The sequence below is a fragment of the Sorex araneus genome, chromosome 3 (genome assembly GCF_027595985.1).
Source record: "Sorex araneus isolate mSorAra2 chromosome 3, mSorAra2.pri, whole genome shotgun sequence".
NCBI lineage: Eukaryota > Metazoa > Chordata > Mammalia > Eulipotyphla > Soricidae > Sorex > Sorex araneus.
This window is the reverse complement of record NC_073304.1, coordinates 139,179,865-139,207,848: the sequence shown is the minus strand read 5'-3', so window position 1 is coordinate 139,207,848 and position 27,984 is coordinate 139,179,865. Positions and strand designations below refer to the sequence as shown.

The 27,984-nt window shown below is 50.1% G+C and overlaps 1 protein-coding gene across 2 annotated transcripts in view; it reads left to right on the top strand.

The window, feature by feature from the left end:
- Nucleotides 1-4,018: 4,018 nt before the first annotated feature.
- OVOL2 (ovo like zinc finger 2) overlaps nt 4,019-27,984 on the top strand; it is a 36,314-nt gene continuing 12,348 nt past the window's right edge. Inside the window, exons 1-3 of one of the 2 annotated variants that reach the window (XM_055132361.1) lie at nt 4,019-4,100; nt 5,267-5,487; nt 22,788-22,977. In XM_055132361.1, the coding sequence (XP_054988336.1) occupies nt 4,046-4,100; nt 5,267-5,487; nt 22,788-22,977 (466 nt within the window). In that variant the 5' untranslated portion in view covers nt 4,019-4,045. Of the gene's footprint in view, nt 4,101-4,306; nt 4,529-5,266; nt 5,488-22,787; nt 22,978-27,984 lie in introns of those variants that run through there. The other variant, XM_004614403.2, reaches the window with a different exon arrangement.

Genomic DNA, 27,984 nt, shown 5'->3' with positions numbered 1-27,984 from the left:
TGAATAAAACAACAAGCAGATGACCACGGAACAAGCAAGCCACATCTGAAGGCCAACAAGATTTGCAAGAAGCTCCTGGCTGACCAGCTTAGGCTGAACCGCTGTAAGTATGCAAGTACAGAGAAGAGCCCTAGAGGTCAAGGAGGAAATCATCAAGATTCTTTAAAAAGGGACCAGAAGATTGTATAGAGGGCAGGGCACTTGCCTTGCATGCAGCTATCCAGGATTCGAGCCTCAGCATCCAATAAGGTCCCCAGATGCTGCCGGGAGTACCCCTGAGCACAGAGCCAGGAGTAAGTCCTCAACTATGCTGGGTGTGAAACAAACACACACCAAAAAAAAAAAAAAATGAGGGCTGGAGAGAGCACAGTGGGTACGGTGTTTGCCTTGCACACGGCCGACCCGGGTTTGACTCCCAGCATCCCATATGGTCATCCAAGCACAGCCAGGAGTAATTTCTGAATGCATGAGCTAGGAGTAACCCCCTGTACATCACTAGGTATGAACCAAAAAGCAAAAAAAAAAAAAAAAAAAAGGAAAGAAAAAATGAGAGAGACCAAGAAATAAAGTTCCCTTCTCTTGCTATACCCATCAGCCTCCATAGTTTCATCAATCAGTCATTCAACAAAATAATCACTGTCACTGTCATCTTGTAGCTCATCAAGTTGTTCGAGCGTGCATCAGTAACATCTCTCATTGAGAGACTTATTGTTACTGTTTTTGGCATATCCAATACACACGGGTAGCTTGCCAGGCTCTGCCGCTCAGGCTCCATACTCTCGGAAGCTTGCTGGGCTCTCCGAGAGGGGCGGAGGAATCAACTCGGGTTGGCCTCGTGAAAGGCGAACACCCAACCGCTGTGCTATCGTTCCAGCCCCAACAAAATAATATTTTGCTTAAAGTAAATCAATTTTTAAAATATGGGAACTGGGGGACCAGAGTGATCATACAGTGGGTAGGGTATTTTCCTTGCATGTAGTCAACCCAGGTTTGATTTCCAACATCCATATGGTTTCTGGAGCACTGTCAGGAGTAATTCCTAAGTATAGAACCAGGATTAAGCCCTGAACATCTCTGGGCATGGCCCCAAAACAAAAATAAACAAATAAATAAAATGAAAACATAGTTCTATACCCCCAACATCTTAATATCCCTCTCTAACTGTACTTAAGGATGCGACTGAGCAGGTTTGAACCTGTTTTGAACCTGATTATACATTACTGTAGAAGTCTTAAATGAGAACACCTAAGGCTACTTGTATGCATTTGAAGATTGCCAGAGGGAAGAGGCTGGGCAGCTAACCCTGAGGGTCTCTGCAGCCCCACCACCAAGGGAAGAATGGAGGGGTGGGGGATGCCACCTATGGAGGGGCAGGGAAACATTTCCATAAAGCTGAAGGAAAGGCTTCATTGTTGTCTAAGTGAAGGGGAGGGAGGGAGGGAAAGGTTGCTCTTTGAAAGATCTAGTTGTGTTCAAGGAGCACCTGATACATACATATTAGAATGCTCTGCAGTGACCTTATCATCCTTATCATGCCTCAGTCTCTTCTCTGCTTCAAGAATTTTTCTTTTAAATTGAATTCATTTCTATTTTTTGGTTGTTTGCTTGGTGTGGTTTGAGGGGGCCACACCTGGCAGTACTCAGGGCTTACTCCTGGCTATGCACTCAGTGATCACTACTGGCAGGGTTCAAAAGATCATACATGGTGGTGCCAGGGATTGAATCTGCGTTGGCCACTTGCAGGGCAAGTGCCCTGCCCACTATACTATCTCTCTGCACCATTAATTCTTTTATTTGGGTGGGGAGTGGGTGGATGGGTAAACACTTGGCTCTGTGCAGAGTTTACTCCGGGCTCTGCACTAAGGAATCACTCCAGGTGATGCACAGGGGACCATATGGGATGCCGAGGCTCTAACTCAGGTGGGCCATGTGCAAGGCAAGCACCCTACCTGCTGAATTATTGCTCTGTCCCCAAGAATTCATTTCTTGTTTTATATTTAGGGGATAACCTGACCTTTTGTAAAACTTCGAAGACCTTATACAGAGAAAAATTGCAAAACTGATTTCTGGACCATAAAGTGATAAAGGTAAAATCTTGTGGCCTGATCAAGAGAAGAACATAATACATTAGAATTTCTCTTCTCCCAGTAAACAGCCAGCAAATCCAGCGCAGTCAACAATCATTGAAAGTGTAGCTATTATTTTTCACCCCCAATCTCCCAAACATCGGATTGTTTTTTTGAGGGTTTTAGCCTTTTATCCCAGTGTTCTATAAACTTTAATGGATAAAATAGCTCAGAGAGTCATTGATTTGAAACATAGTAGAAAGGCGGGGAGGGACCCTTCATGGGATTGATTGACTTTTTGTTATTGTAGGACTTTGGAACCAAGTGAAGTTTTTAAACTTCCATGAGAACTGGGAGTGATTTACATTTTAAAACAACGGCTCTGTTTTTCACTTTCTCTCAGCCAAGCTCTTTCTAAAAAATCTCCAATTTGGTGACAGACAAAAATATCTTCACAGTCTCCCCAAAGCAGCGCCATCAGCCTTTTTGACTGGAAAGAAGGCGAGTTCCGGTGCCGCTCGGCGAGTCTTCGTCCGGCACCCCTCGGCTCTCGGGGTGGCTCAGCGGGATCAAAATCTTTCTCCTCTAGTCGGGGTGGGGGTGGCGGTGAGGGGCGGGCGGGATCTTTAGTCCCGATCAGGTCGAAGCCTGACCCCTTGAGGAGCGCCCCGGAGGCTGAGCTGATACGACCCATCCCCGGAGCGGGAGAGCTGCGCCCCCTCTCCGTGCGCGGGGAGAATTCTCCAATCTAGCTGAGAAATCCGTTACCAGGCTGCAGTGTCCCCAAGGGCCATTCCCGGGCGGAAGAGACTGGGAAACCGCTGTGTAGATTACCCGGCGGGTGAGCTGGGCGCGCAGCGGGTCGGGTTACAGACAGGTGAGTCTGGCTGGTGGGCGAGCTCCGGCGCCAGGTAAACCCTGGCCAGAGCGCCCCCGCCTGCAGCCCCCTCCCCGCCGCCGTCAGCTGGCACTCGGCTCCCCACCCGCTGCAGGGGGGCGCCGGGCTCGCCCGTGGCGGCTGCGCTCCGCGTCCAGGGCGCACGCAAAGCTGCGGCGGCGGGAGAGGCGGCGCGTCCCCGACGTGGGCACGACTGCTCGGAAAAACTTGGCGTCTTTCTCTTACCGATTCTCGCTCCTTCTGTCCCTCCCCCACCCCTCCAGGTAGAGAGAGAGAGATGGGGGTGGGGGGTGGGGGGAAGTTCTCCAGTCACCTGCGGCAGTCAGCCCATCTTCGTTTTTCTGATTTACTGGAAAGGTATTTCCCAGCCCCAGAAAATATATAGGGAGCAGCCAGTTTAGGACAGGTAATAGTTGGGAGTGGGTGAGGATTAAGTTTTTGGTGTTTCCCCTCCCCCCTCTAAATTACTTTTGCATAACATGCACTTGGCTTTTGTTTCCGTTCTGTATTTTACTTGGTGGTGGTGGTGGTGGGGGGTTGAAGGGGTCTTGGAGCTGCTTTGGCAGAAACCAAAAAACAAAACACCCAAGTCGTTTTGCTTAGCTTGTAGAGCACATATCAATTTATTTCAAAACAATTGTTCGAAAGCGACTGAACTTAAAATTGCATTGTTCTTGACTTTATTTGGGGGTTCCATTGTGATAGGGGCTCAAGGCTCTGAATTACCACCGCCCCCTTAACCAGATCTAAGTGCGCCGAGTTTCCACTGTCTCCCCCTTCTGCCAGCCAAGATTTTAACAAGCTCCAGGAACGATCCAGAAAGTCCAGAGGAACCGAGCCATTTTCCGGCTTGCTAGAGACAAATGCATTCGGGGCGGGGGTGTAGGGGGGTGCAATTCGCAAGGGAGGCTCCAACTCTTGCGAGGGATGCCCTGGCAAGCGGACCTGGGGTTTACCTCCAAGAGTTGGCCCTGGGGTGCCTGAATTGGGGAATAGGGCGGGGGCTGATTAAAAAACATTCTTCCCTTTTTAAAAAGGGGAGGGGGGAAGAATCAGACGTTAAATTCTTTTGCAAACATTCATGCCTAAGGAAGGGCTGGAACAGGCAGCCCCGGCCGCCGGAACCGGTCGGACAGGTAGCGAGCTTGTTGACACCGTTATGTTGCAGGGCGCATGCTCACTCCTAAGTTTCCTGGTGCCTTTTCTATTCCACCTTATGAAACTTTTTCCTCGGCGTGGTCTCACCCGCGATTTAAGGCATAGGTGTCGCCCAGCCGGCGAGGCAGGGAGCCGCCGGGCGTGCGGGGGAGAGGCCGGGGCCGCGGCGCGGTGGGGAGCGGGGGAAGGGGGCCGACTCGGCGGGAAGGTGGGTTTTGGCCGCCGGGAGCCGGGGACCGAGCCGCCGCCGCCCCTAGCGGGGACCGCCAAGAGGAAGGGACCGCGGTCCAGGGAGGGGGCCCCAACATGCCCAAAGCTTTCCTGGTGAAGAGGAGGAGCCTGGGGGTCTCGGCTCGCAGCTGGGATGAGCTCCCGGATGAGGAAAGGGCAGACACCTACATCCCAGGTGAGCGCCGCGCGGGGGCCCGGCCTGGGCGCGGGGCTCCGGGGTGGGGGCGGGGGCGGCCGGCTCCCGGGGCTGGGCGGCGGGGCTGCCCTCTCGAGACCCCTGTTCCAGGGGAGGGGGACGAGGAGGCCCCCGCGGTGCCGGAGGACCGTGAGTGAGAGGCGGCGAGCCCGGGCGACCTGCTCCCTTCCCCCTCGAGGTGTCTTTAATTGCCCGGCGGCTGGACCGTTGGCTTCGGGCGGGCCGGGGTGGCCCAGCCGGGCGAATGGCAGGCCAGCAGAGCCACCCCCGCCTCGTCCTCGTCGGGCTGCACGCGGATCGGGCAAGCCCTGTGGGGCTCCGTGGGGAGAGGTCACTCTGCGCCCCCTCCCCCGGCCCCTTCCCAAGGAGAGGAAACTTGGGCGCATGGGGTCCCCGGGGCGCGTGGCCCACCAATCCTCGTGGACGCGGGACGGGGCTCGAGAAGCGGCCGCCAGGACCCCGCGGTCAGCTCGGAAGACCCGCGTGAGGGCTCACTGCAGTCCCCGCGGCGTTGCCCACTTGGCGGGGTGCCCGGGGCCGAGGCGGGGCGGCAGCACAGCCCGCGGGTCAAACTGCCGCTGGCGCGCGGGCCTGACTCTGCGTGTGTGTGTGTGTGTGTGTGCGCGCGCGCGTGTGTGTGCATGCGTGTGCGTGTGTGTACGCTTGTGTGCGCGCGCGTGTGTGTCGGTGTGTGGGGTGCCGCCCCTCCCTCCGCAGTGGTTTTGGGACATCTGCTCCACGACCCCCCCGAAGACTGTCGCAGCGACGGCGGCAGCAGTAGCGGCAGCGGCAGCAGCAGCGCGGGGGAGCCTGGAGGCGCCGAGAGCAGCTCGTCCCCGCGCGCCCCCGAGCTTGAAACCCCCGAGCCCGGCGACGCGGAAGGCACGACCGCACTCCCAGACACTAAGCAGCGGCCGGTCGCCAGGTCGAAAATCAAGGTACGCTGTCGACTCTGTCCCCGTCGCCACCTGCACCACGCCCTGGCGTCGGGCTCCCGGCCCGCGCCCCTCCCCGCCGCGCCCGCCCGCCCGCGCGCCCCGCACCCGCGCCCCGAGCGCGCCCGCCGCCCTGCACCTGCCCCGGGCCCGGCCTCCGCGCGCCACCCGCGCCGCTGCGCCCCAGAGCCCCGAGGCCGAGCCCCGCTGTGAGCGGAGCGGCAGTGGCCTGGCCGTCGGGGTTTCTGGGGCGGGAGAGGCAGGACCGAGGCTCCCCGGGAGCCGTTCCTCTTTCCCGGCCACACGGAAAGTTTCGCGGCCGGCCTGGTCTGCGGTCTGGCGTCCGTGGCCGATGCGAGTCGCACCGGGGGCTTTTCGGGGGTCACAGCTAATCGAGACTAATAACGTATTGTACCCCCAACCACGAGGTCCTCACCGGGTCCTTTCGTTTGTGAGGTCTCTGGAACCTTGTTGAGTGGAGGCGCACAGCCTCAGGTTCCCGCCCGCCGGGTGGACAGAGAGTTCGTTCCCTTTTATCTGGGCTCTTCAAACTCCCACCCCCAACTCTAGACTTGTTGGCGCATCGGTGCTTTTCTGGCCGGCATCACCGCTCAGAGATCCCCCGTCCCCAGAGTAAGGAACCCCCCCTCAAGTTCCAGCCGCATACAGGCCGGGTTGGGGGGAAGAGGGTGGGAGGTGCGGGTTAGATATCGCGTGACCCCCCCCCCCTCACCACCACCACCACTTTGCGGTGTAGCTATTTATTGACAATCCGGTAGAGCCCCGCTGGCCGAGGCCGAGGGACGGAAAAGGGCTGGGAGAATAGCGGGAACCAACCCTAGCTTCTGCGGAGCCCTGGGAAAGCGCAGATGACTTTTCCTGGGCGAGGCCTGCTCCCGACCCCCCTCCGCCCCAGCACATTGCCTCGAGGTAGGCTTGGGCGGCTGGGCTCTATCTGTTTATGCGTTGAGCCTGGAGGCTGGGCTGGAATCCGCTGGAAAGGGCTCTTGCAAGGCTGCTGCTGACTGGTAGGGTTTGCTGCTTAGCATGTTGGTAAGGTTCAAAATTAGTTGTCCTGACTTTCTTCTAGGCCTGATGGGGTTAAATGGGAGGGGACAGTTTGCCTGAAGCTGATAGTTCTGCCCTCCAGGAAATTCTACAAAGTGGCCCACTTGCATATTTATCACCTTGCTGGTAGGACAATTGCAAGCCTTGTTTTGAGATCTACCTTTGCCGGTTTGCCCCAACCCCCAGCTGCCCGGATTACCCTGGGGGGAAAAGCGGTTGAGGAGAAAGATGTGGTCCCTTGACCAATTTTTCAGAAGATCTGTCTGTCCTGCCCTGGGCAAACAGTGCCTCTGGAGCCTGGGATTAGGGAATGGAGAAAACCTCTGTATTTCCTTCCATCCTGGCGGCCATAAACTCTTCCCACCCTGGAGTGGGGGTGGAGTCTAGAGTTTGCTCCTGAACCGTTAACAGTTTCCTGAGGAGTTTTTGTTTGTTTTCTAAGGACTTCACAGATGCCTTTTCCCTCTCTGCTTCCCTCCACAATAGGAGATTTCTTGCTTGGAGCATCCAGAGGTGTTGGCTTTGACTCTGGCTTATTTTCAGTGGACTGGTCAAGTTGCCAATTCGATTAGCACATTGTGTAGTTCTAGAGTTCTGTGTAAATAGAACGTGCTGAACTCTGTAAAAATTCGTTTCTTTACCTGAAGGATAAGGAAACCTACCCAAGGATGTGGCCCCTGCATGATGTATTGTTTTAACAACTGATTTTCTAGGTTGTGACTTGTTACTTCTTTCTTCTTTTTTTATTATTATTTTGGGTCACACCCGGCACTGCACAGGGGTTACTCCTGGCTCTGCACTCAGGAATTACTCCTGGCGGTGCTTAGGGGACCATATGGGATGCTGGGAATCAAACCTGGGTCGGCCGCCTGCAAGGCAAACGCCCTACCCGCTGTGCTATCGCTCCAGCCCCTTGTTGTGGGGTTTTTGATAAACTACTTACCCCTCAGAACCCCAACTTCTTTGTCTCTAAAATGGGGAGAGTAATGATACCTGCCTCATGCATTGAGAGAATGACTTCAGATTGGGACATAGGGGCCTAAGAGATTGTGCAAAGGTTAAGCTCTTACACGTGGTTAAGCACGTACACTGTTTTGAGTAATATCTCCACTATCAGGTGTGCCCCCCACTCCTTGAAAAAAAAAGATTGGGACATAGTGCTTGATTTGATCCCTGGCACCATACCACATAGTCCCCCAGGCACTGCTGGAAATGACACCCAAAGACTGCCAGGCCTGTATCCCCTGCTCCAAGAAAGAGTGAGACGCAGTGGGTGGCGCCATAACTCTAGCCTGAATGATTTGAGTTGGTGGGGAGACACAAATAGTAATTAACTGCATTACAGGAAACTGATGCTCAGCCAGCAAAGATGTGATAAGTTCTAAGTGGGAAAGGTTTTCTTGGTCTGGCATTTGAGGGTTGGGAAGAAGGGAGAGAGGCAGGATTGTGTTTGTTGTTGTTGTTGTTGGGGTGGTGGTACTCGGGGCTCACTCCTGGCTTTGATTGAGGATCACTCCTGGCGAGGTTTAGGGGACCATTTGCAGATTGGGTCGACTCCATGCAAGGCAAGTGTCTATACCCTGTACTATCTAACTCCAGGAGAGGCATTAGCCTGGGACAGGATGAGCCCAAAGCTTGAGTTAAAAGAGAAACTGATGCTTAATGTCATACTGGAGTGTTGAAAGTAGGTAAAGGGATATACATAATAACCTCCCAGTATCTGTATTGCAAACCATATTGCCCGAAAGGAAAGTGGGGCAGTGGGAGGGAAACTGGGAAATGTACCCTGGTGAAGGGACAGGTGTTAGAACATTATATGACTGAAATCCAATCATGAACAACTTTGTAATTGTATCTCATTATGATTCAATTAAAAAAATTTTAAATAGAAGGAATTAAAACGTGGAGGGAGGGAAAGAGAAATGGAAAACTATGGTGACTGGAAGAGGGTGGCCAGCTGGAACCAGGGAGAGTGGGTGAGGAGTCAGGAAGGAAGGGGCCTCTCTAGAAGGGGCAGGCGCTCCTGGGGACAGAGGAATTGCTCTGGGAAGTTTTTGAGAAGGAAGTCTTGAGCTAGGTCCATCTTACCAGTTGTTTGTGAGTTGTTACCTGTTCCAAGCCTTTGTTCCCTGATCTGTAAGATGTAGAAATAATAGCGACTCTAAGGGTGTCAGGTAAGGGTTGGAGAGGTAGTACCGCTGGTAGGGTGCTTACTTGCCTTCAATCTCTGTCATTCCGTATGGTCCCAGCACCACCAGGAGTAACTCCCACGTGCAGAGCCAGGAGTAGCCCTGAGCTTCGCTGTGTGCCTCCCTCACCTCCTCCACCACCCAGAAAAAGAGAGAGAAAGAAAGTATTAAAAAGTATTGTGTAGCCTGGAGCTGGAGCTGGAGCGATAGCACAGCGGGTAGGGCATTTGCCTTGTAGTGGCCGATCTGGGTTCGATTCCCAGCATCCCATATGGTCCCCCAAGCACCTCCAGGAGTAATTCCTGAGTGCATGAGCCAGGAGTAACCCCTGTGCATCGATGGGTATGACCCAAAAAGCAAAAAAAAAAAAAAAAAAAAAAAAAAGTATTGTGTAGCCTAATTAAGATCATGGATGCAGAATATTTAGTTCCTTTCGCATGCACTGGGGAGTTTGCTGACAGTGACCCACAGCATCCAGGCTTCAGGGCTGTGCTGCTTTTGTTGGGGGCAGAGGCTCTACCAATCGGAGTGATCTGGAAAGGAGTGTAGACTCTGATTGGGAAATGCGGCCCTTCCCAGCCCATCTGCCTTTGACTTGTGCTAGGGGCAGGTTATGAAACTGTCTCCCTGGGTGAGGATTCCGTAACTTACAAAGCTGATTGATGGAGAGGTGATGTGCCCCAGGGAAGATATGTCTGCCCGGAGAGGTCCCTGCCAGGTCCCTTTAAATCCCTTTTGTGCTTATCTCCAGCTGTGTGGGGCAGAGACCAGCAGAGATCCTGCCTAGGGCTGTCCTTCACAGACTTGTCGGGTATAAGAAGTACCTGATTTGAATCTGTGAGTGGACTGAAGCTGCCCATTCTTTTTGGAGTCATACCTAGTGTGTGGCTCCGGACTTACTCCTGGCTTTGTGCTCAAAAATCAACCTTGGTGAGGGTCCAGGGGACCATCCCAGGCTAGCCACATGCCAGGCAAGTGCCGCACCTACTGCCCTGTCTCTGAGGCCCTGAAATTGACCTGGTGCAAGGATAGTTTAGCAAATGTATTTCTTGCCTCACCTCATACCGATCTGTTCTCCCTTTCTTTAGCTTTCCCCAAAGATTATTGTAAAGGAATTGAGTGTATAGTTCTTTCAGTCGTATTCTTGGTGTTCTCTTTCTGTTCTGTTTTTTGTTTGGGGGCCGAGGGTTCCTTCATGCTGGAGGGAGGTGGGGTTGAGGGCCTCCGACGGGCAGAACAAGGACAGTACACTGAGCTGTCTCTCTGGCCATATTCCTGGTCTTTCACCTACCTCTATAGTCTATCTTCCTCTAGTGACAGATGTGGAATGTGGTATATACTCCTTTTCCCTTCTTCTTTTTTTTTTTTAAATGATGGTGACTTTCAAAAATTGAGTATCTGTGCCCAATGCCAACATCCGTTAAATCCTGGCCAGTCCTGCTTGCTATTCCCTGACACATGGTTTTGATGCATGTCTCATACCATGCTCTTTCAACCGTAAGTGTCTTAGAACGTGACCATGATAAGTACCAAAGTATGCGATCATACCCACATTAAGATGGGATTCTTGTTGCTGTTTGTCATATATATTCATTGTCTACCTCCCTCAGCTTGCTGAATCAGGTACACATAATGTCTATACATGTCTCTACATTGTATTTGAAACTTCAGTTCTTTTCATTTATACATTTTCCTCTCTGTCTCTTATGTCCTCCCAAATTAATTACAAAGGAGATCTTATTTTATTTCAGAGAATTTCTAGCAATGTGGATTTTGCAGAATGTGGTTTTTTTCTTTTTCTTTTTCTTTTTTTTTTTGGCTTTTTGGGTCACACCTGGCAATGCACAGCACAGGGGTTACTCCTGGCTCATGCATTCAGGAATTACTCCTGGCAGTGCTGAGGAGACCATATGGGATGCCAGGGAATCGAATCCGGGTTGGCCACGTGCAAGACGATCGCCCTCCCCGCTGCACTCTCTCTGGCCCCAGTATTTGGTTCTCTGTCTGTGATATTAGCAGTTGTTGGTGCTTTGGCTCTGAATATTTCAGGTTATTTAGAATTGCAAAATGTTACCATTCTAATTGGTATTTGTTTGTGATTTGGGGGCCACACCTGGTCACTCCTGTCATTACTCAGCAGACCATCTGTGGTCCTGGGGATTGAATGAGGGTAGGTTGCATTAAATCAAGTGCCTTAACCTTGCATTCTCACTCCAGCCTTGTGTCATTCACTTATAAGCTGACCTCTGTAGAGTAATACTTCCCTTTAGTGTACTATTTTTTAAATTTATTTTTAATTTTTTTATTTTTATTGAATCACTGTGAGATAGTTACAAGCTTTCATGTTTGAGTTACAATCACACAATGATCAAACACCCATCCTTCCACCAGTGCTCATACCCAAAAGTAGAGAGAGTATAGGGAATATTGTCTGCCTTTAGTGTACTATTTGGTTTCTCTGTGAAATAGTTTATAAGTGCTGTTACGAGTCATGGACTGGAGTGACAGCACAGCGGGTAGGGTGTTTGCCTTGCACGCGGCCGACCCGGGTACGATTCCTCCGTCCCTCTCCGAGAGCCTGGCAAGCTACTGAGAGTATCCTGCCCACATGGCAGAGTCTGGCAAGCTCCCTGTGGCGTATTCAATATGCCAAAAACAAGAACAACAGGGGCTGGAGTGATAGCACAGTGGGTAGGGTGTTTGCCTTACACACGGCTGACCCGGGTTCTTATGGTCCCCTGAGCACCACCAGGAGTGCAAAGCCAGGAATAACCCCTGTGCATCGCCAGGTGTGACCCAAAAAGCAAAAACAAAACAAAACAAAACAAAAAACAGTAACAACAAGTCTCACAATGATGACATTATTGGTGCCCACTCGAGCAAATCAATGAACAACAGAACGACAGTTCTACAGTACATGAGTCACAGATTAAAGTTGTTTAAAGAAAAAACTACCAGGGGCCAGAGGGTGATACAGCAGGTGAGGCACTTGCTTACTACCTACCAAGGTTTGATCTCTGGCACCCCATATGGTCCCCTGAGCCTTCCATGACTAATCCCTGAGCACAGCCAGTGTGTCCCAGAAACCAAAAAGGGAGGGAGGGAGGGAGAGAGAGAGAGAGAGAGAGAATGAGAGAGAGAGAGAGAATGAGAGAGAGAATGAATTAGCTTCTCTCTCCAAGGACAGAATTGGATACAGTCTCTCCCATCCTATGGTAACTCATTGACCATGCCCTAGTTATATATTTGGCTGACTCTTCTTGGCTTCACATCTATCAGGGGTCGAAAGGCAGGGAACAAGGGAACATTCCTACTAGACTTGTAGCCTCAGCGCCTGGTGCAATAAAGCCTGATTCATGAGAGGACATACGTTAATAGAGAACAGAAATGCGGCAGAGACTGGAGTGATAGTATGGAGGGTAGGGCACTTGCCTTGAACACAGTTGACCAGGATTCAATCCCCAGCACCCCATAGGGTCCCCCCAAGTCATCGTCAGGCACTCCTGAGTACAGAGTCAGGAGTAATTCCTGAGTATAATCCTGAGTATCACCAGGTATGGCCTCAAAGCAATGGCCCCCAGCCCCCAACTACTACAAGAGACAGAGAGAGAGAGAGAGAGACACAGAAAGAGAGAGAGAGAGAGAGAGAGAGAGAGAGAGAGAGAGAGAGAGAGAGAGAGAGATGCATGCAGAGCAAGAATCAGTATTTCTCAGTGTAAAAGACAGCACTCACAGGAGGAAAACAAGCCAGAAGAAAAGGGAGATCTGGAAAAATGTTTGGAATGAAAGCCAAGGAAAGGTAAAATTAATGAATTAAAGATGGAGGGATGTGGAGGATAGGAGTGTATGTATCACTTTGATTTCTTTTTTTTTTGAAGTAACAGACTTTATTTAGAAGGTCTTAGGGAAGGAGGAAGGGATAAGTGAAAAAGGAAAACCAGTAGGAGTAACGCGCTCAAGAAAGAACGCGGGCTCCTCCAAAGATGGAGAGAGCTCTACACACATCCTAGCACTGGACACGAAAGCATGAAAGTACACATCTCAAGGGGGGAGATGCGGGCGACACATGTGCTCGGCCACATGGCACAAGCAGCACATGGGCTCAGGCAGCATGTGCGCCTCACTTTGATTTCTTATTGTCTATATGGTTTTATTGCTTACTTGTGGTCCCTGGGGTTAAACCCAGAGTCTCACTCATTTGAAGCTTGTATTTTTGAACCATATCCCTGGCTGTGACTGGATTGTGGTATCAGTCTAGGTAAAGTGGAGTTTTTTGTTTGTTTGTTTTGGGGACATACCCAGTAATGCTCAGGGGTTACTCCTGGCTCTGCACTCAGGAATTACACCTGGCAGTGCTTAGGGGACCATATAGGATGCTGGGGATCAAACCTGGGTAAACTGTAGGCAAACATCCTACCCGCTGTGCTATTGCTCCGGCCCCTGAAGTGGGTTTTTGCTGTTGACAGGGATACTGGTTTTAGGGACACTAAAACAGAACCCACTAAAACAGACTTAAGCAGTGTGATTAATTCTAGGGTAATGAATTGGGTAAAGAAAAACTGGTTGCCCTCCCAGGAACAACCCCATATAGACACTGTGGGACTCGCTCTCTGGAGCTCAGTGGCTTTCTCTGTAACTGCCTCATCCGCTTGTGTGGCGCGCAGAACAGTTACCACATACCTGTCTGTCCAGTTCACTCAGGCCGAAATTCAAGCCTTTGTTTTGTTTTTTGGTTTCAGGGCCACACTGGGTGATGCTCAGGGCTACTCCTGGCTCTGTCCTCAGGAGTGACCTCTGGTGGGCTCAGGGTCATGTGATACCAGAGATTGAACTAGGGTCTGCCACATGCAAGGTCCCCAGGAGTAATTCCTTAGTGAAAAGCCAGGAGAAACCCCTGAGCATCAGCTGGTTGTGATCCAAAAAGCAAAACAAACAAACAAACAAAAATTATTAGAAAATACCAGGATGTACAAACTTATGAACTTTTGTGTTTGCATTTCACTCATACAGTGATCGTTTACCCGTCCCTCCACCAGTGCCCATTCACCTCCACCAATGTTCCCAGTATCCCTCTCACCACCCCCACCCCATCCCCCACCACCCCACCCTGCCTCTACGGCAGGGCATTCCCTTTTGTTCTCTCTCCTTTTGGGTGTTGTAGTTTGCAATAGAGGTATTGAGTGGCCTTCATGTTCAGTCTGTAGTCTACTTTCGGCGCGCATCTTCCAACCCGAATGGGTCCTCCCAACATCCTCTACTTGGTGTTCCCTTCTCTATCTGAGCTAAGGCCTTAACCCCTATAGTATCTCTCTTGTCCTAATTTCAAATCTTTGATAGTACCTGCAATTGGTGAGACCAAAAATAATAGCTGTGGGACAAGAGAGAGAGAGAGAGAGAGAGAGAGAGAGAGAGAGAGAGAGAGAGAGAGAGCACTGCAGGTGGGGCACTTGCCTTGCATGCAGCCAACTGGGGTTCGATTCCCAGCACTCCATATGGATCCTGAGCCCACCAAGAAGGATTCCTGAGTACAGAGCCAGGAGTAATCCCTGAGCACTGCTGGGTGTGGCTTCCAAACTAATAATATCACTGTCACTGTATCACTGTCATCCCGGTTGTTCATCAGTTTGCTTGAGTGGGCGCCAGTAACATCTCCATTCATCCTAGCCCTGAGATTTTAGCAGCCTCTCTTTACTCGTCCTTCCCAACGGTGCAGCATTGGAGGCTCTTTCAGGGTCAGGGGAATGAGACCCATCATTGCTACTGTATTTGGCATATTGAATACGCCATGGAGAGCTTGCCAGGCTCTGCCGGGTAGGCAGGATACTCTCAGTAGCTTGCCGGGTTCCCCAAGAGGGAGAACTAGACAATAAGAGGTCTTTCGGGAGCTTTGTTTTAGAATCTCTGGATCTTGGCTGTTGATGGGATTACATGGGCCAGGGGCAGTTTGTGGGTGTGACTGCCCAGGTACTGGAAAATGGGGGATCTGGTGGAGGAGGCCCAGTCCCGATCTGAGCAGGCTTGGAGATCTCAGCCCTGGGTCCCACACACCTGGGTTCCTCTGCTGGTTCCTTCATGCTTGAGGCTTGTCTAAGCGTGTGGAGAGGGGCCATGAGCATGGCAGTGACTGAGTTCTGGAGGTCTTTGGCTGCTGGGGCTCTGCTCAGCGTGGGGAGGGAAACTCAAACCGGCCCCTCCCGGGGGGCCCCAATAAAGAGAGCCAGGTGCAGTGGCAGGAGACTAATAATATAATAATAGTAATAAAATAATAGTAATAAAAATGAATCAAAATCACAGCTGAAAGGGAATCTGGGAGATGTATTCTCTAGCATGTTGGCATTTACAGTATAGGGGAAGGAATATACTGGTGGTATCCATCCACTACCAGCATCTTTAAAACTTGTCTGGTCCAGTTCTTCTTTTAATTTTATTATTATTAATTTATTTATCTATCTGTTTTTGGTGAGTACCACCACTTAGCACAATGGGTAGGGTGTTTGCCTTGCATGCGGCTGACCCGGGTTCCATTCCTCCATCCCTCTCAGAGAGCCCGGCAAGCTACTGAGAGTATCTTGCCCGCATGGCAGAGCCTGGCAAGCTCCCTGTGTTGTATTTGATATGCCAAAAACAGTAACAACAAGTCTCACAATGGAGACATTACTGGTGCCTGCTCCAGCTAATCGATGAACAATGGGACAACAGTGCAGTGCTACTGTACTGTTTTGGTTGTTCGCTTTGGGCCCACACCCAGCACTGCTCAGGGCTGACCCTGGCACTGTGCTCAGGGATTACTTCTGGTGAGGCTCACAGGACCATCATGACATGTCATGGATCAAGCCCATGTTGGCTGCATGCAAGGCCAGCACCCTACCCACTGTACTGTCTCTCTGACACCATCTTCTTAGTTTTTAAGAAGTCAAAAGTAAAGCCCAGAGAAGTGTCAATGAATTTCACAGTTGTTAGTGGCAAAACCCAAGCTGATGATCCCTTTTCTTTTAGTGTTCTTGTATTTCATTGTTCCACACATTCTTTGACATGTGTATCTTTTTTCTTTTTTCATTTTGGGTCACACCTGGGGTTACGCACAGGGGTTACTCCTGGCTCTGCATTCAGGAATTACTCCTGGTGGTACTCGGGGGACCATATGGGATGCTGGGAATCAAACCCGGGTTGGTCGCGTGCAAGGCAAATGCCCTACCCGCTGTGCTATCGCTCCAGCCCCGACATATGTATTTTTAGTACTAACACTTAACTATAAAGGGATTTGAAGGTGTGTCTTTCCGTGATATGAGAATATAGCAGTACTCTTTTCCATACTCTATACCAGACTCAGACTTGTTTGCCTTCTGGAGAGTGTAGAGGCACAATTTTTTGGTTTTGTTTTCTGTTCTATTTTGTGTGATAGCCAGTGGTGTTCTGCACCCAGTGCACTGCTCAGGAGTCCTGGCCTGGTCATGTTTAAAGCGACTGTGCAGCGCTGGGAATCAGACCCTGGCTTCAGGCCAGTGAAGCACGGACTCTAGCCCTTGAGTCCTCTTGGCATTCCCTACAGAAGTGTTGTAGATAAGCCACAAAAAAAATCTCAGTGTGACCACAAGCAAGTTCCAACTCTTTGAGCCTTAGTTTCTTTTCTTTTATACAGAATATATATAAGGAATACATTCCCATCTGTAGTAATGTCATCCTACACCCATCATCATTTTTGCACTGAGAAGATTCTTCATTATACCAAATAGCAGAGTTTTGAAGCCAAGGAAATGAGTAGCAATGTGAAACTAGGAGGGGTCCAGGAGGACAGGATTTGGGTCCACATGTGGCAGTGCTTGGAGGCTGTTTCCAGCTATGTGCCCAGGGATAGCTCTGAGCTTTTCTCTGGGAACTAAATGCTGAAGATTAAACCTAGACCTCCTGCTTGCCAAGCATACACTCACGTGCTAAGCCCTCTCTCTGGAGAAAGTGGAGAATTTTGCTTTTGTTTTATTTTGTTTTGTTTGGGGACCCCACCTAGCGGTGCTCAGGATACTTCTGGCGTAGTGCCTAGGGATCTCTCCCAGTGGGGTCTGGGGACCATATGTGGTGCTGGCGATGAAACCTGGTCTAGATGCATGCAAGGCCTTATCTGCTGCACTGTCTTTCCAGCCCAAGATGGGGAGCTTTTTTTTTTTTTTAATCCTAAGAGAATTGGAACAATTTGTATGGGACATCTTGAATATTCCAGCATAGCAAATGTATCTGTGAGAGTGTCACCTATGTGTCCAGAAGTAGCCAGGACTTTCTATAGCTTCTCTTAGGAAACGGGTCGTTTGTTTCATGAGTTTGGCTATGAAAACATCAACAGAAAGTAAAGGAGTTTTGTTTTTCTTTTAGCAGTTTGACACATAAGCACTGGGGACATTGCTCAGTGGTAGAGCACTTGAGTTACATATTTGAGTCCCTGGGTTCAAACTCAGCACCTCACAAGAAAAGTTTGACAGTCAAGTGACTGTCACCAGTTCTGAAGTTGAGCAGAGGGTCAGCCAAAGTCTCTGCCTCCCCAGATGCTCCTCAAGTTTTCAGCAGCCCTGACACAATGATTGGTTTGTTTTTGCAATAGAGATTTGCTTTTCGAACGAGAGGAGAACTTTGTGTGTTTTTTAAAATGAAAGCTGAGATCATGCAGAGAGCAGGATAGCAGGCAGGGTAGTGCCAAGCCAGGGGCTGGAAAAGTGCTCACTCTCTTCATTTCCTTTAGCTGAATTAATCTTCAGGCCTTTGTCATGTCATTCCCACCTTCCTGGTAACTCCCCATTTCATTAGTAAGCCTTTTGCAAAGTGTTAATTTTGGATTACGGGTGAGACTTTTCAGAAGATAAGATTTTTAGGAAGGTAGCCTGGTGTAAATACCACCACCACCCCCACAGGTCTGGAGTGGTTCCCTGTAATTAGACACATGAATAATTAATTTTGTGTCAAAATACATGGATATTGGCACAAAGCAGGGATGAAGTCTGTGCATTGCTTCACATCTGCTTGGGTTGGGTTTTATTGCTAAGGGAGAGAAGAGAGAATGCGGATTACTGTTCTAGTTATCTGTTTCTGCCTCCCAAATGATTTTTAAATTCAAAATAACCTTATGGGGGCTGGAGCAGTAGCACAGTGGGTAGGGCATTAGCCTTGCACTCGGCCAACCCGGGTTCAATTCCCAGCATCCCATATGATACCTGAGCACCACCAGGAGTAATTCCTGAGTGCAGAGCCAGGAGTAACCCCTGTGCATTGCCGGGTCTGACCCAAAAAGCAAAAAAAACCTATAACAAAATAACTTTATGAACATAGTGGAGAATAACAAATGCCCAAAGGCAATAGAAACAATGTGAGAACGCATTTCTGTTGGAATCTTGCTCCGGGGGCTGTGGAGAGGGGTGGGAGAGGACTGGGAGGGGGACACAGGGTGCTGGGAGTGGTCATTCTGGAAAGAGAACAGGTACTAGAAGGTGGTAATGTTCTGCATGAAACCTTATCAGTTACAAAGTATTGTAAACCATATTGCCGTAGAGGCATGCTGGGGGATGGGGGGGCAATGACGGTGGTGGAGGAAGTGAACTCTGATGAAAGGTTGGTGCTGGAACATTGTATGCCTGAAACTTGATCATGAATAACTTTGTAAATCCCAGTGTATCAAAATAATCAAACTTTAGGTTATATTTTTCAGGCTCAGTGAAATGATTGGGCCCAGTGGGCAATCCTTTCCTGAAGTCTCTCTTGGAGTTTGGGGTGGATGATAGGTGGGACTAGACTCTTTGGGACTCTGACTGAGCTGGACATCCAAGGTGTAAGCACCCACACGGCTGTTCACGACCGGGGTTTCCTCTCTCAGGCTGCTGTGATTACGTGCTAGAGCGAACCATCGCTGTGCAGTACTTGCCAGCGCGCCAGTGGGAGCACACTGGTCATGTCCAGTCACTTGTCAAGACAGACCAGGACCGTGCAGGGACATGACCTGTGAATACACTCTGTGGGATAAACTTTGTACTTAGGAATTTATCCTACAATTATTCCTTCCTTTTTTGAGGAATTAAATAGTCTGTTAGAAGCTGGCTTTATCAGGCAGAATGTTTCATCATTAATATTTTATTCATACTTTACATCTTTGTGTTGTTGTTTTTGAGCCACACCTGGCAGTGCTCAGGGGACCAAATGAGGTGCTGGAGGTTGAACCCCAATTAGTTGTGTGCAAGGCAAATGCCCTGTCTGCTGTCAGTCCCACTCTTTTAAATATTTTAACAGAGACTCTCATGGGTTCAAATATAATTTTTTTAATGTCAGGTGGCTAGATTGGTTTTAGAACTCTATGGCAAGCAGTGCTTCATAAATAGAAGAATATAACTTAAAGATTTCTTTTTTCCTTTATTTGCAGCAGTGGGTTTTAACTCTGTGTCTCACACATGCAAGGCAGGCACTGTCCCACTGAGCCACATCCCCAGTCCTCTGAGGGGTGATTTGCTCCTTTGGGTGGGTGGGCAGCTACCCCTGGCTTTGTTCAGGTCTTACTCCTGGTTCTGTGCTCAGTGATCACTACTGGGGGTGCTTAGGGGCATTATATGTGAGGTGAGGAATTGAACAGTGGTTGACAATGTACAAGGCAAATATCTTGATCCCTATACTATCTCTCTGGCTGTAAGGAAATTTCTTAAATAAATCGCTTTGTGGTCACTCCATTTTCCATACTGTATATGAAAGTGGAGAAATGCAAAATTTCCTTTGACTGAGCTTTGCTTAGAGAACTTCTATTTTCGCTCTAAGAAAATGAAAGAATGAGCTGAAGAGGTAGTACAGCTGGTAAGGTGCTTGCCCCGGACCTGGACAACTCTGGTTCGATCTCTGGCACCCCAGAGTACCATCAGGAGTGATCGCTGAGTGCAGGGCCAGGAAGTAAGCTCTGAGCACTACCCCAAAACCTGAAAACAAAAGACAAAAGAAAACAAAAACGAAAACAAAGGAAAGTTGCCTCTGAAAATGTGGTACCCTCAGTTCCCAGTTGCTCCCTCCATCATCTCCTCCTCTGTCCTAAAATGTGTTCTGTGTCTTGGAAGACTCATCGGCTCTCAGTGCCCTTAAGTTATTACTAATCTCTAATGCCTGCTGCCCTTCCAGATTTTATTCTTTTCAAAGAAAATAATGCCAGTGATTTGAGATTTCATCCTGAGCAGTAATAGGGGATATCTATGTTACACAGAGAACATTTGGAAAATAGAAATGTACTGAAAGGATTAACGGGAACAAGTGTTAGGTTTAGGTTCTAGTTGGCGAGTGTGACATTACGTTCTATTGAACTTTTCAAAGACCATCTGCGTGCTACACAGTTTTAATTCAGGGTCTCAGAGTCAGTTGTCTCTGTTCTATTCTGTTGTTTTGTTTTATTTTTTTTATTTTTTGTTTGGGGGCTATACCTAAAGATTCTCAAAGCAACTCCTGGATCTTCGTTAGGAGATTGCTTTTGATGGTGCTGAGAACACTTGTGGTCTTGTGGGTGGGACCCAGGCCTACACGCAGAGTGCAGCCCTCTGTCCTGGAGGGTTATCCTCTCTCTACCTCCCAACTGACTTTTTTTTTGGTCACACTGGGCGATGCACAGAGGTCACTCCTGGCTCTGCATTCAGGAATTACTCCTGGCGGTACTCAGGGGACCATATGGGATGCTGGGAATCGAACCCGGGTTGGCCCGCATGCGAGGCAAATGTCCTACCCGCTGTGCTATTGCTCCAGCCCCTCAATTGATTTTTATCTTCTGTAGAATTAGTGTTGAGAAGCTCAGAGGACTTAGTTTGTCAAGAGTTGGGCCATATTTAGTTTTATTATATTCCTTCAACGGAAGCAAGGACGAGAATGGGGATTGTGTGACAAGAGGAGACCACGCCCTGACCTTGGTGAGAGGAAAGCCTCGATGGGGTGTGTCCCTGAGATTTTATCACGTCCTACCCAGGGAGGGGATGCCAACAGATGCAGTTTTTGAGGGTTGATGTAGTTGGGGATCGAAGGCGGCCACCCAACCAAGCCATCAAACTCTATCTTTATGATTGTTCTGTATTTCCCAGTGTCTCTCCTCACTCTCTCAATAGAGTCACCTACTTAGGTGCCCTAGGAGGGACTTCACCTTCTGCTACCACAGTTCTGTTCACTGACAGCTCCCCAGGTGCAGGTTAGCCAGTCTGACGTCCACACTGTCTCCCACTGCCCTCTCTAGAGTATACTTGGTTTGGGGACCACACCCAGAGATGCATGGGGCTTATTCCTGGCTCTGTGCTCCGGATCACTGTTGGCAGGGCTCGGAGGCCCCTACACAATGCCTGGGCTAGAACCAGGGTTGACTGGATACATGGCTAGCACCTTGCTCTCTCTGTGGCAACATACAGAGAAACTCAAGAGCAGCATAAGACCCTACAACAGAGTGGGGAGAGAGATCAGAGGGCTGGAGTTTTGTGTCCACTGGACTCTCTCTGCCCTCTGGAATAGCCTGCTCCATCTTCTCTTCTCCCTGTTTGTTGGGCTAAGGGGCTCAGTTTCTTCAGGAGGCCCATTCCTAGCTACCCATGTCTGAAGTGGGAGCAGCTCTAAGGTACGCATTGCTCTGGAGGCTTCCAACAATGCAGTGACCAGGGCTGGAGGTATAGTACGGTGGTTAGGATGCTTGCTTTGCAAGCAACCAACTCAGACACCATATGGTCCCACAAGCGTCTCCAGGAATGACCTCTGAGCCCAGAGTAATGAGCACCGCTGGGTGTGACCCCCCCAAAAAAATAGTCAGTGACCTCTTGACAGGTCTGATCTGGTGACTGGACTGCGGCTTCTGGAGTGACAGCCTTCTGCTGGTTCTGAGCACAGGACTTGTCACAGATCATGGACTCGATGGTGTCAAGTGAGACCGATTAGCTCTGAGCAGATGAGAATGAGTCGGCTGATTGGTTTTTGTTTGTCATTTGATTTCGAGGGGGAGGAGACAGCTGGCAGTGCTACTCTTTGCTCAGTGCTCAGGAAACCATGAGGGGATGGATCCAGGCCTCCCCCCTGCAAAGCATGTGCTCCAACCCTTTGCACTGTTCTCCCAGGCTGGTCCCGGGGTCTCAAGCCTCTCTGGACTCCCTTCCAACGCCACATGTGAGCCGTTGCCTATGAGGGCTTTGGACGAGGTGTGGATGTGGGGCTGGGCTCAGGTGTTGGGTGCAGGAAGTCCACGCGTATCAGAGGCTTGAAAGTGTTTCGTTGAGGAAACTAGACGAATTCTCTGAAATGAGATGGAGTAAAAATTGGAGCGGCGTGAGAATCAGTGCTTCAGTCTCAAGTCTTGTATAGGGTGCAAGGACTGTGAGCTCCCGAAAGCTGGTTAGCAATGGAGCAGTTTCTATAGAGTTGGTGCCAGGTTAGGGCACGTGCCTTAGATATGGCTGACCCTGGTGAGATTCCCCAGCCACATATGGTCCCCCAAGTGTGGCCAGGACTAATCCCTGAGCACAGAGGCCAGAAGTAAACCCTGTTCATTGTTGGGTGTGGCCCAAACTCCAGTGAGAGAGAGGGAGGTGGAGAGAGAGGAGAGAGAGAGATGCAGTATCTAACCTCTACCAGGTTATAATATCTTCATTTATCTGCATTTAACAGTATCTTCAGGGGATTCCTGTGCACTGGGGGTTTGAGTGGCACTGACTCAGGGGTACAGAGAACAGTGGGCAGGGCTGTGTCAGCTGGAGAAGCTGTTTGGGAAGGGAATCGTTGAGTGGTTTTCACCTGAGAGCCATGCCCAGCAGGCCTGAGGTGACTCACAGTGCATGCTTGGGGGGTACGCCCACCAACACGAGATAAAAAAAAAGAAGAAGAAAAGAAGAAGGGAAAGCACTCCAGGGTTTGCTCTGCGGACAGAGGGAGTGAGTATCGGGAGGACTGTGAGGTGCTTTGCCTTTCCCAGGCCAAACTCCGCTTGGGGGTCTTCGGGGCAGAAGACCCGGCAGCCCTGACCGAGGGACAGGAGGTGGGCAGGGAACAGCCCCGTGGGGCCCTCACCGCTGTCTCTCCCCTCAGTTCACCACAGGGACTTGCAGCGACCCGGCGGTCCACAGCTGTGACCTGTGCGGCAAGGGCTTCCGCCTCCAGCGCATGCTCAACCGGCACCTCAAGTGCCACAACCAGGTGAAGCGGCACCTGTGCACCTTCTGCGGCAAAGGCTTCAATGACACCTTCGACTTAAAGAGGCACGTCCGCACGCACACAGGTGAGGAGGCCCCCAAGCAGCCGCCGGGAGCGTGGGCTGCTGTCACGGGGCTTCTGGTAGGATGCTGGACGAGGCTCCTGGGCCTGACTTTTCTGGGTTCCCTTCCTGGCATGCCCATTGCATCAGCGTGGGCATGCCCCCTCTCAGCCCAACCCTAGGCGAGGAGTGGGGATGACAAGATTCAGGTTCCCAGGAGCGAGGGCCTGAGCGATGATGCAGCCCGCAGGGCATTTGCCTTGCACGCTGATCATCCAGGTTCATCCCCGGCGTCCCATGTGGACCCCCGAGCACCGCCAGGATCATTCCTGGGTGCAGAGCCAGGAGTAATCCCTGAGCGCCAGCCCAAAAAGCCAAAACCAAAAAAAGTTCCCATGAGGCTCAGATCTAAACACTGTCCGGAATGAGTAGCAAGAGGCTAAGATGGAGCTGGTTGGGGCTGACTGCGCCTGTGTGGCTCCTGGGGGCCACTGGTGGCAGAGGCAGGGCTCCTTTCTTGAGAAATAAGTGGGTAAAAGTAAGCATCACGCTCCTCCCTTGCTCGGAGCGGGGGTATTCTGCTCCCTTAGGGTTGACTCATCTCCTGCTTGCACCTGGCGGGCCACAGCCTCCCTGCTTACGAAGCGTGGCTCTGAGTCCTGGGTAGCTTCACAAAGTCCTGGCGGTGCCCAGAGAAGCCTCTCCCAGACCCTTCTTTTTGGAGGGTGGTTTGGGGTGGGCTTGGGGCTACACAGGACTGTGTTCAGGGCTTACTCCTGGTTCCTTGGCCAGGGATCAGAGTGCTTGAGGTAGGGCCACACCTACCACTGCTCAGGGCTAACTCCGGGCTCCGCAGTCAGGGATCACTGCTGGTGGGCTGGGGGACCTATGGGGTGTCAGGGATTGAAGTCGGGTCAGCCGTGTGCAAGGCAAGAATCCTACCCATTCACTGTCTCTCCAGCACAGGCAAGGCCCAGCCTCAGCCAGTCAAGCACGCCACATACCAGCACAAAGTGCCTTCCATTTTCTTTCTTTTTTTTTTTTAATTTTTATTTTTTTATTGAATCACCATGTGGAAAATTACAATGCTTTCAGGCTTAAGTCTCAGTTATACAATGCTGAAACAACCATCCCTTCACCAGTGCCCATATCCCACCACCACCAAAAAAAAAAAAACACACAGTACACCTCCCATCCCGCCCCCCCGCCCCCCCCCCGCCTGGTAACTGATAAATTTAACTTTACTTTCTATTTACTATGGTTACATTCAGTATTTCAATACAAACCTCACTATTATTGTTAGGAGTACCCACCCCACTAGAGTCAGACCTGTTGTGAAGAGATACGAGGTTTTGGATTTCTGTACTTTAGCAACTAAGTCCAGGGAGTTTTCTCCCAGGTATTGGATCATTGCAAGCTTTTAAACCCCATCTGTGGTCCTCATAATATGGCGGTCACCACGCCCTTCACCCCCGGCAAGGAAGAGGCGAGAGAGAGAGAGAGAGAGAGAAATACCTTTCCCCTCCTGGGCGGGCATGGGGCCACGGCTTAGTTCTCAGTCTGGAGACATTCTGCAAGGAGCTGCCCATGCTGAAAAATTTAGCTGGCGTCTGGAGTCACACTCGTGGAGCTGCGGAGAGGCCGCACACACGTGCAGCCCCCGGGATCACATCTTGGCATCCTCCATTTTCAATTTTTCTGAATTTGGGGGGTGGGCGTAGGTGGGCCACATCCTGCTGTACTTAGGGTTTATTCCTAGTTCTGTGATCAGATATCATTCCTGGAGCCAGTGCCTGGGATTGAAGGTGGGGAGGCAAACACCTTCCCTACTGTACTCTTTGGGTTCTGGTTTGCACTTTAATATCTGTCTGACAGCACCAAAAGGAAATTTGTAGCTTGCCATTAAAAAAATCAACACTAACGTTTCCCTCTTCCTCTCTCCCTTCCTTCTCCATTCCCCCCATCTCTTCCCTCATCCTTCTCTCTCCCTCCACATATCTTTTGTTATTTTTTTCTTTCCCTCTTTCATCTCCACCCTCCCTTTTCCCCTCTCTCTCTCCTCTTTTTATTTCTCACACATATGCATATGTAATGTAAATATGCACATCTACCTGCTTACCTGACCTATGTGCTTATGAAGATACTTATTTTTTCATTGTGAGTTGAAAAAAAAGTTTTTTTCTGTGACGGGATCAAACCCAGGGCCTCAGACATGCAAGGCAGGTTCTATCTCTGAATCACATCTCTGGCCACATTTTACCATTAAGTTCAAATTCACGTACTTTAAGTTCCATCCTCTTAAAAGTAAACAGTTCGGGGGCCATTGCAGTAGCACAGCAGACAGGCCACTTATCTTGCATGCAGCCAGCCCAGTTTGATCCTGGGCATCCCATAGGGTCCCTGAAACCGAACCAGGAGTGATTCCTGAGTGCAGAGCCAGGAGTAGCCCCTGAGCACTGCGGGGTGTGGCCCCCAAACAAAAAAGTATAGAGTCTATTTTTGTTTCTTTTCAGTCTAGTCACAAGTTTATGGAATCATAGACATTGTCAGTACCCTAGGTGTCTAAACTTTCCTTCCAATTTCCCCGCAAAATTTTGATTGTTGGGGCTGGAGAGATAGCACAGCGTTTAGGGCGTTTGCCTTGCACGCGGCCGACCCGGGTTCGATCCCCGGCATCCCATATGGTCCTCCAAGCACCGCCAGGAGTAATTCCTGAGTGCAAAGCCAGGAGTAACCCCTGAGCATCGCTGGGTGTGACCCAAAAAGAAAAAAAAAAAAATTTGATTGTTGGCTTTTGGGTCATGCCCACAGGTAGTAGGGAGTGTGTATGGGGGAAGCTCGTGGTGCTGGGGATGGAACTGAGTTGACTATATAGAGGAAGCTCCCCTTACTCTCTCTGACCCCCAATGTTTAAATCTCTTGTATCTTTGATTTTTTTGGAGGGGGTCACACCCCCTGGTGCTCAGGGCTTGGGTGTGTACTCAGGGATCACACCTGGCGGTGTTCAGAGACCATATACAATATGAAGGATCGAACCAGGGTTAGCTGCATACAAGGTAAGATCTATAGAAATGCTGTGAGCCTGTTTTCTGGCCTCCGAGTAGTAACGGACGAGAAGGAGGAGTTGTACTCTGAGATTGCCCCGTGCCTAGAGCTGGGAAATGGGCTGGTGTTCTGGCACCAGGGGCCTGACTTTCCAAGCTCCGCACAAAAAATATTCAGTAAAAATAAGAGCAAAAAATGGGGGTTCTCAGGCTCCTTTCCCATTAGTGCATGTGCGCAATCTCACTTCTTTTTTTTTTTTTTTTTTTTTTTGGGTCACACCCGGCAATGCACAGAGGTCATTCCTGGCTCATGCACTCAGGAATTACCCCTGGCGGTGCTCAGGGGACCATATGGGATGCTGGGATTCGAACCCGGGTCGGCCGAGTGCAAGGCAAACGCCCTCCCCGCTGTGCTATCACTCCAGCCCCTGCAATCTCACTTCTTTCTAAAAGGTCTCAGCAGAGTTCTAGAAACTTGGCTTTGCCTTTGACCAAGATATGAATTTTGGCTGATTGCTACTGACCTAGTGCAAGTAAATGTTGTATTTCGAGACCAGAAGCAAAGATACAGACACTGTGAACACAAATACTGTAGACAGTTGGGAGAAGGGTGTGTTTGCTTGCAGTCCGATTAGCCCGGGCTGTGACTAATGTAGACTTATTTGATATTCCATGCCTTTGTTGAGGATGATAGCAACACTAACGACAAGGAGGCAAAGGCACTGGGGTTGAGAATCAGCATTAAGCCCTCCCCTGCCCCTCTCTTCCTCCTGGCCCCTGCAGCGCTGAAGAGAATAGGGCATCTGAGGAAAGACTCCAGCCTCAGGAAGCATCTTGGAAAAGACCAGAAAAACCAGAGCCAGAAAACGCCTCACATTAATATCCAAGCAGATGAAAGAGAAGATTAATTCATTTTTGGATATGAATAGAGTAAGAATAAAGTAAGTCACCAAGAATAAAGTAAGTCAGAGAGTGGAGGAGGGAGAGACAGACAGACTGAGATGGATAATGGAAGGATGTTAGTCCAGTGACATCTGATTCAAGATTGGAAGAGAGAAACTAGTGCAGAAAAACTCCCTAACATTTTGTGAAAATAAACCTGCAAACACGTGGCTAGCTTCAGACTGTCACAGATCGGTGTTGTTAGAAACAAACTCTTCTACTGAGGGGCCAGAGCAATAGAACAGTGCGTAGGGTGCGTGCCTTGCATGCGCCTGACCTGGGTTCGATCCCCAGCACCCCATATGGTTCCCCGAGCACCACCAGGAGTAATTCCTGAGTGCAGAGCCAGACCCCCTGAGCATCACCAGGTGTGACCCAAAAAGGGAAAAAATTATGATACTGGATAATACAGCATGCAAGGCATTTGTATGGCCTGTGACTGACCCAGGTTCTATCTTCAGCACCGCATATTGGTTCTTCGAGTCCTGCCAGGAGTGGCCCCTGAGCACAGAGCCTGGAGTAAACCCTGAACACCACTGGATGTAGCCCCAAACCCAGTGAATAAATGAATGATGTTTAAATTTAAACTTGCTGGCATAGCTCTTAAGAATGGCAGCCACTGAAGGGATAGCAGCAGAGCTGGAGCAATAGCACAGCGGGTAGGGCGTTTGCCTTGCATGCAGCCGACCCAGGATCGATTCCCAGCATCCCATATGGTCCCCTGAGCACCGCCAGGGATAATTCCTGAGTGCAGAGCCAGGAGTAACCCCTGTGCATTGTCGGGGGTGATCCCCCCTCCAAAATAAAAGGGCAAAAATGAATAAATAAATAAAAATAAATGAAGGAGCAGCAGCTTTTGGTGGGGAGGGGACCTGTGTCCGGACTCAGATGTTGCTCCTGGTGTGCTGGCGGGTATGTGGGGTCAGGGCTTGAACCCTAGCTTCAGTCCTTTAAGGGATCTTTGGCCCCTGAGGTGTGAGTTTTAGTAAAAATAACTAAATCTGCCTGCTCCAGTCTGTGCACTCGTCCTCACACTAGACACGGG